Source organism: Lipotes vexillifer, unplaced genomic scaffold, assembly GCF_000442215.2.
Source record: "Lipotes vexillifer unplaced genomic scaffold, Lipotes_vexillifer_v1.1 scaffold848, whole genome shotgun sequence".
NCBI lineage: Eukaryota > Metazoa > Chordata > Mammalia > Artiodactyla > Lipotidae > Lipotes > Lipotes vexillifer.
The window spans coordinates 190,717-199,813 of NW_006790234.1; the positions used below are offsets into that span (position 1 = coordinate 190,717).

Below are 9,097 nucleotides of genomic sequence, written 5' to 3' on the forward strand. Positions count from 1 at the left end.
GGGGGGGGTCATTTTCTGGATGGGGCCGTACAGTACACATTTCCAGCTCTGCAGCCTTGCTGTCTCTGGCCATCTCGGCTGTGCTGGTGTGAAAGCAGCTGTAGACAGTGGATCGTTTATCAATGGGCAAGCCTGGGTTACCAAACTTTAATGACGGACGCTGACACTTGAATCCCATAATTTTCATATGTCATTAAATACTCTTCTTTTGATTTTTTTTCCAGCCATGAAACATGGTAAAAGTCATTCTTAGCTAACAAGCCACAGAAGAACAGGTGGCAGGTGGGATTTAGCCCAGAAGTGGTAGTCTTGCAACCTCTAGCCCAGGTGTATGGCCCACCCCTGGTCACTGTCCTCTCTCTACTTTAGAGACTGAAACATGAACCAGAGTTTGACTTTGTCATGGGAAAAAATTATTTGTGCATTTGGGTAGCCTAGGAGAAAGGCAGAACTTCTCTCAGGTGAAATTTTGCTCTTTTCAAAGGAAGTCCATCCAAGGGAAGCTTAACTAGAGTGTGGGCTCCGCACATGGTCCAGGTGGGTCAGGGAGACACAAGGAAGCGGTAGACGGTGCTACCTACTGAGGTCACAGGAACCTTGGAGCTGCCAGCTGGGACTCTGGAAAAGGAGCTGGGGGAACCATGTAGTGTGAAGGGGCCTTGAGCCTCCGGATCAAGCAGGCCCAGAGGAACCAGCCAAGAGAGCCCCACCTGGCAGATACTGACTGCCCACAGCCTCTTCGTGTAGACATCAAAGGCAAGTTCGACCCCTGGGGGCTGAAGGACTAAACTTGATAAACTTTAGCAGCATCTTAATATTTTTGACGACCTATTTTTTTTCATATATTCACAATTATTTTGTTAGAAGCTGTGAAGATAAGCCTAATTATTTTGCGGTTTTGCTTACGGTGTTACTATGTTGGAGCCCTGTGTAACATAACGTGCACTTTACCCACTGGGGTGATCGTAGACTCACATGGGAAATTAGGATTCTTATTCTTGTTTATTTTTTAACCATAGAGGCCGGAGGGCATAGTTGTTAAGAGCACAGACTCTGGATTCTGAGTCCTTGGATCCAAATCCCAACTCTACCCAAGTGGTTGTGTAGATTTGGAGAAGTTGGCTAATTTTTCTCTGCCTCAGTTTCTTCTTGGTTAAATGGGGAAGAGGGTTTTGAGGGGGTTGAACGAGTCAATGCGTGTAAAGCTCATGGAAAAGTGCCTGGCAAAGGAGCTGTGCCATCCAAAGCGTGATAAAGCTTTGCAGCAATAAAGGGGTATGTGGTCCCACAGACATATGAGCCGATTACCTGGATGTGGAGGCCAGGTTCAAGGATTGTGCCTCCGAGGGCTTGGAGAGCATTCAGGAAGCCTCATTTTGTGTCAGCAGATGGCATCCTTGGATGTATTTGTGTCCAGAGCAAAAGAGCCTGAAAACCTTGCCTGCTGCTAAGTGATGCTCACAGGAACGCCAGCCCCATGAGAGACGAAGCAGTGTCTGTGGAGCCAAGAGGCATCTGGGTTCACTGCAGTTGGAGGCTTTTGTTTCTCCTCTTTCTTTCCTGATGGAGAAATCTTCCTCCCAATCGTGGACTCCGTGAAGCCCAAACGGCACCGTGGCCGGGCTAGGAGTTAGAAGACACCGGTTCTGTCCCCCACTGTGTGGAGTCCTGAGGAAACGCAGTGGGGTTTGGTTTTCTTCCCGAAGACGAGGAGGTTGGCCCAAGCCTGGAGGCCCGCTCAGTTCCACAGTTACTTACTTCTCACTTCACTCCTTTTCCATGTACTTTAAATTAATTGCCAATATTTTTTGTGCCTCTACTCTGATGGCTTCCCTGGGACATTTACAAGTTGCTCTCCAAACTCCCTTTCATAGGTACTTGGATAAAGGAATTTACAAGCCGACTCTAATCCAATATTTCATCCCACAGTGTAAAGGTCAGGTCTACTTTTTGGAGTCCCTTTGCAATTTCACTAGAGATGAGATTTCAAGGGACGCTGATTATTAAGTCACAGTCCAGCAACAGGATTTAATTCATTGTTTCCAGGCAGCCTTCCATTACGTACTATCTGGGCAAGAAACAAATTCCAATCTCGCCCCCCGCCATGGGAGCCTTATATTTTGTTACCTGGTCCATCAGACTTCTTCTTGATCGGTTCATCCTCCCGGTCTTCCCACTCCACAGGACCTGCCAAGACTGTTCGAGAAACACGGGTTACATCCTTTTAGGGTAAATTAATGCCAATACTACTCTTCTGGATTCAAAGGAATTTTATAATGAAATCTAGGACATTCTGCCGATTTGAAGAGCTCCTGGGGAAAAGTCATAAGAATTCTGAGCTTTCAGATTCTCTTCACTCCACTCCAGAATGAGAATCATGGAACTGGGGGTGGGTAAACTACAGTCCTCTGGCCAAACCTTTCCTGCTTCCTGTTGTTAAATGGCCTGTGAGTTCAACTATTTTTAATAGTTGAAAAAAGTCTGAAGAACAATAAGATTTTGTGCATATGAAAATTACATGAAATTCAAATTTTACTGGAACACAGCTACACCCATTTGTGGACATACCGTCCAAGGATGCTCTCATCCCAAGATGGCAGGGTTGAGTTGCAGCAGGAGTTTACAGCCTGCAAAACTTACAATATTTACCATCCGGCCCTTTACAGAAAAAGTGTGCTAACTCCTGTTACACACTGTTAAGTTGTAATTTTGAACACCTTGGGGTAATGTTATTAATTTTAGTGGGTCACCCTTAAAATGACATCACAGAGTTTCATTTTATTTCTTAGCCTCTTCTTTTAAGGCTGAGGTTGTCAGATATAGCAAATGAGAATACAGGACACCCGGTTAAATTTGAATTTAAGATAGATAACACATCTTTTTTTTTTTTTTTTTTTTTTTTTTTATGCGGTACGCGGGCCTCTCACTGTTGTGGCCTCTCCCGTTGCACAGGTTCCGGACGCGCAGGCTCAGCGGCCATGGCTCACGGGCCCAGCCGCTCCGCGGCATGTGGGATCTTCCCGGACCGGGGCACGATCCCGTGTACCCTGCGTCGGCAGGCGGACTCTCAATGACTGCGTCACCAGGGAAGCCCCCACACATCACTTTTTCGTGTAAGTAAATCCCATGCAATATGTCCAAATTACACTGAAGCTTAAAGATTATTTGTTGTTTTTCTAAAAAATTCAACTAGAACCGGGGTTCCTGTATTTTATCTGGTAACTCTATCAAAGACGATTCACAACCTGACTCCAGTTAATCTTCCCAAACTTATTTTCTACTGTGCTCTTTTCTGCTGCTCTGTTTCACATCCCGTCTTTACGAGCTAAGCTGATCCGCTCTTTAGTTTTCATACATGAACTTGCTTTCTTCTGCCAGGCTCTGGTCAGAGACTATCTTTTGCACAAAGAACTGTATTCCTTTGCACTCTGGGTCATAAGTCACATTTGTCCTCTGGGCCCACACTATTCTATGTATGCTTATTTTTTAAATGAAACCTTGCAGTTTCTATGTCAACAGGGATTTTTTTCCCCCTATATTTGTGTTGCCTACTGGTTAAGGTGGAGGGGTCTGGAGCCAGGACACCTGCTATGAATTCCAGACCCACCACTCACTGGCTGGCTGTAACCAAGGCAGGTTCCTTCACTCTTTGGGACCTCACATCCCCAAGTGTAGGGCAGGGAGTGAGGGGCGAGTGAGTTATTGCACAGAAAGCACAAAGGCAGCTGGCACTTTGGAAGGACAGATGCTACTTGTTTCATCTGCCGACGAAGAAGGGATGATCCCTTGTATCAAGAAGGTGCTGAATAAATATTTATTAAAGAAATAAACATTTATTTCTGTCCCAATATCTTTGAATTATTGCTGTCCTAGATTTGTAGGTAAATGATGGTGCATCTATGCATGAAATAATCTTCATGATACAGACTAATGAGATATTAACAAGATGACTAAAGATCTTTTAGAATTGGCCCAAGAATTTTGGAAGAACAAATGTCTGAGAGTAGCAAATACAATTTTGAAAAAAGGAGCATAGTGAGGGAAGTTTGCAACACTAAATATTAAAACTAACTCTAGCTACTGGACTCAAAAATATAAGACAGTGGCCCACATCTAGACAGTAGGATAGTGGATCAGAATACAGAGTCCAGAAACATACCTAAGAGCCATACCACAAATGGGAGCTTAATATTGAGAAAAGGAGCATTTAACTTCAATAGAAAAAGGAAGACATTACCGAACAGGTTTAGCATAATAGATCTCTACTTCACAGAATAATAAAAAATTCAAAAGGTAAATAAAATTAAGAGGAAATATAAGAAAACATTTGCATAAAATTGGGGGGGAAGACTTCCTTAAACAAGATGAAAACATAGAATTTGCAAAAAGAAATTCGGACCTATTTGACATCACAAAAAATTAAACATTGCTTAGAAAACATATACCATAAACTAAGTCAAAAGATAAGCATTGGATTGGAAAAAAGATACTTGTAACATATAAAAAAGGATAATATCCCTAACATGGAAATATTTCCTAAATTAATAAAGACAAACAACCCAATAGAATGATAGTATGGAACATGATAAAAATTTTAAATCTCAGATTTGAAAGTAAAAAATACCAAGAAAATATGAAATAGGAAATGTTCAATCTCATTAGTTAGGAAAATTCAAATGAAAATAAAAGCCGTTTGTCATCCTTGAGAAAGACACACAATAAAAAGAGTAATAATAGCCTATGGGATAAGGCTACAGGGGAATAGACACTCCTGCACCTCATACCTAGGAGTGTAAATTTCTAAAACCTTTTGGGAAAATATTTATTAAAGTAAAAAAGCACCCACTTTAACCCAGAAATCCCACTTTTGATCATCTATTTTGTGGAAAGTGTGTGTTCTTCCTGACTTTTTGCCATGCATTTAAATACACACACACGACTATATGTGAACTTCTGTGCAAGGATATCTATGATAGCATTCTTAATTGTGGCAAAATTTGGAAGCAAACCTTATGTCCATTAGTGATGGAAGAGTTGGATAAATTATGCATATCCATATTTTGCAGCTATTAAGAAAGGATGGGGCTTCCCTGGTGGCGCAGTGCTTGAGGGTCCGCCTGCCGATGCAGGAGGCGCGGGTTCGTGCCCCGTTTCGGGAGGGTCCCGCGTGCCGCGGAGCGGCTGGGCCCGTGAGCCATGGCCGCTGAGCCTGCGCGTCCGGAGCCTGTGCTCCGCAAATGGGAGAGGCCACAACAGTGAGAGGCCCGCATAACGCAAGGAAAAAAAAAATAATAAATAAATAAATAAATAAATAAATAAATAAATAAAAAAGGATGATATAGTTTTATAAATACTTAATTGGAGAAGTGTTCATGATACATTGCTGATGAACGTACAGGAGAACTTGGACGGCATGGACTCATTTTTGAAACAAAGGAAACACTGCCTGTACATTACAGGAAAGGGGCAGAAGAGAGCACAACCAATGCAAGGATTTGGTGCCTTAGGGTAGCTTTCAAGGCCAGACTGTGCATCCACTTCTTTATTGCTTAACTTGCTACACTGCCTGTGTCTTAATTTTGCCTTTTCTAAACCAATAAACTAAACTAAAATAAAAGCTACCGGTGGTGGCGCAGTGGTTGAGAATCTGCCTGCTAATGCAGGGGACACGGGTTCGAGCCCTGGTCTGGGAAGATCCCACATGCCGCGGAGCAGCTAGGCCCGTGAGCCACAACTACTGAGCCTGCGCGTCTGGAGCCTGTGCTCCGCAACAAGAGAGGCCGCGATAGTGAGAGGCCCACGCACCGCGATGAAGAGTGTCCCCCACTTGCCACAACTAGAGAAAGCCCTCGCACAAAAAAAAAATGAAGACCCAACACAGCAAAAACAAACAAATAAATAAATAAATAAATAAATAAAAAAAAAAAAAAAAAAAAAAAAAATGGTCAAAAAGGAGAACGGCTTTGCAATTAGAGTTCCATTAGAAATTATGTTTTCCTTTTCTTTTCTTTTTTGAATACATTTTTAATTTCACAAAGAATCTATATATACATTTTCTTTGTAAAGAACTAAAATATAACAAGGCTAAAGTTCCCTTGAATCCTACCCCTTAATCTCAGTCTCTCCCCGCCTCTGCCAGAAGTCACCACTGTAATTAACTTGCTAAGTATTCTTCCTGATCTTCCTCTGGCATTTATACGCGACTATAGGTACCCATTAAAAATGCAAAATATTGTCTGGAGGCACTTTGGTTTCCTTTGTTTCATAAATGGTTTCATAATGTGCATGCCAGTTTGCAACATAACGCTTTTCATTTAACAATAGGTCAGGAATTGTTCTCCAAGTCAGTTCAAAGTAGCCCATATCATTATTTAAATTACTAAATCGTATGCCATAATACATTGGTAACATAATTTACTTGATTCTCCTTCTTTATGTGGGCATTCAGGATGTTTCCAAATTTTTGTTAGTTATAAATAATGTTTGATGAATATTCTTAGACACGTGTGCTTGTGCTCATGTGTAAATATCGATTCAAGTTAAGCCATACACCTGGAGGTGGGACAGATCTCTGGTAGGAGACACTCATTTAAAATTTTCATGGATGCTGACACCTGCTCTTCAAAGTGGATATGCTGCTTTAGAACACCACAAATATGTATGCCCCCACTAGCTCCAAACGGTGATACTATCAAATGTTTAGGTTCTTGCCAATCCAATAGGTTAAAAAAACAGTATGTCAAAATATTTAGTTTGTGTTTCTTGTACTACTACTGAAATTGACCTCCTTTTGGCCATTTTTATTTTCTGATCTTGAATTGTTTTTCACATCTGTTCATTCATTGGGTTGAATTTTTTCTTTTACTGATTTTTAGAAGTTCTTAATATATCCGGAACACTAGTCTTTAGTCTGATATATAATGAAAATACTTTTCCTGATTGCCCCACTTGCTCTTTAACTTTGCTTTTGGTGTGTTTTACTGTCGTTTGGAATTCTTTTCCCCCTTAGAGATGTGCTCCTATCATGTTTTCAAATGAATCAATATAATGTTGAATATGGCACTGGTGGCTATGTTCCATTTTGGTTCCTGACTACTCTTTAATTGTGCTTTCCCTTTTTTTCTTGATCAAATTTCCATAGGTTTATCTTTATCATTAGTTTTTTCCAAGAACAGCTTTTCACTTAATAATCAGGTTGTGTCTTATATTTCTTTTCTATGACTTAATATCCACCTAAAAATTATTATTTTCCTTCTACTTTCTTTAGGTTTATTTTGCTTCTCTCTCCCTTCTCACTTTATAAAATGCACCTTAACTTAAATTCATGTTTTACTTTATTCCAAGACCTGAGTAGTTAAGGGTACGTAGAACTCTTTGCACTCTTTAGAAGTCAAGAATTTCATTCCTCCCAAGCCTGTCCTTTGTGGTTCCTCATTTGTGTTCAAGGGCACAGAAGCAGGGGTGCTGCCGCATTCATCACTCACCGTCCCCAGATCCTTTTCTCCTTCTTTTCTGTTCTTCTCTTGCAGATCTTTTTTTCTCTTTGCGCCTCTGTCGGAGTGCTGTTTTAGGGTCAGTAATCCAGGCTTGATAAACAAACTGAAGGGAGAAAGCGCCATTATCTTCTGGATTTTTAATAAGCTGAATTAAAAGAAAAGGGACCAATACCAAGCTTCCTGACTTTCAGAATTTTTTTTTTCTCTCAACACAAAGTAAACTTCCCTTTCACATATCCCTCAATACACTGAGCTGACCTGTGCTATTTCCATTATCATGAAATAAAATGTGAAAAAGGATGTTGTAGGCATATATTTTGTTCGGTATCAGACAATCATGAAATACTTTGGGTCTACAAACCACCATTTCTCCCACATCCCCACATCCCACCATCATTTGTGATACTTAGTTCCTGATCCTATTGCATTATACACGCTAGGAACAAGCTGGAAGGCTGGCTAAGTGTAATTCGTTTTCTCCCGGCACAAATAAACTTTGAATTAAACCCAAAACATCTTTTGTTCATTTACTTTGGGAAAATACTTTTGCATGTTTGATACTCTCTCTTCTTTTTTCTGTTTTTTTTTTTTTTTTTTTTTTTTTTTGGCCATGCCACTCGGCTTGCAGGATCTTAGTTCCCCAACCAGGGATCGAACCTGTGTCCCCTGCAGTGGAAGCACGGACCCCTAACCACTGGAGCACCAGGGAATTCCCAATACTCTCTCTTGTGAATAACAGCTATTACCAGCAACTTGAGAAAGGGCTTTGTAGATTGATTAGTATTTGGAGAGGAAAAATAATGTGATATGAAGGTTAAGGGGTTATTCCAGAATGGTACAGAAGGAAAACTGGGGTGCCTCTGGTTGCCTGTTGTCATTTTCGTTCAATAGCTAAAAACAGTTGCATTAATACAGTACAACCAATAACCATAACAGAGCAATTGTGAACAGCCCGCCCACCAACAGTATCCCAAGTCATGCAGAAGGAACAGGAAGAAAACCCTGATACGCAAAGTCAGCCATCCACAACCTCGAAGCCGAGCAGCATGCTCTGCGTGCACCCACACACACCTGGTCTCAGGGAAGCTGGGTTTTCTATTATGAAGATAAAGTTAAAGGAATGTTTCCGGGGGGCGCTTGAAAACCCAGACACTTTGATTTTATTCTATATTATTTTCAGATTTCTGAAATCTTTGAAAAACAGAGTGTAAGCAAACCACTGGCACTGTAAAAATAAAGAGGGATTCAACTTTTCCATACATGGAAATGTAAAGGTCATGGGTTACTAAGACAGAACATTTCCTTTTTCTTCACAGGTAGAAATCTGAATCTTACGGGCAATTCACGCACATGTAAGATCTGTACAGTTTCTGAATAATAAACACAGGAGGCCAAAAATTACCCTATTTTATGCCAAAAACATATTTTGGAAAGTGAGAAGAACTGGAATTTGAAGCAGAAGCACCAAAAAAAGGAATTTACGGTAGGTGTTTATTGAGCGTGTTAATCGGGAATTCTATTAAGAGTATCTCTGAGGTTTAGGATGTTAAGAGGCAAACTTGCTTTGGCAAAATACTGATTTTTAAAAAAATTCTGAACCG

The 9,097-nt window shown here is 40.9% G+C and overlaps 1 protein-coding gene across 1 annotated transcript in view; it reads right to left on the bottom strand.

The window, feature by feature from the left end:
* Positions 1 to 9,097, bottom strand: part of PIEZO2 (piezo type mechanosensitive ion channel component 2) — a 340,562-nt gene that overhangs the window by 38,922 nt on the left and 292,543 nt on the right. Inside the window, exons 33-34 of the mRNA XM_007463290.1 lie at positions 7,485 to 7,599; positions 2,128 to 2,187 (exon numbers count right to left, since the gene is read on the bottom strand). Coding sequence (XP_007463352.1) covers positions 2,128 to 2,187; positions 7,485 to 7,599 — 175 coding nt within the window. The remainder of the gene's footprint in view (positions 1 to 2,127; positions 2,188 to 7,484; positions 7,600 to 9,097) is intronic.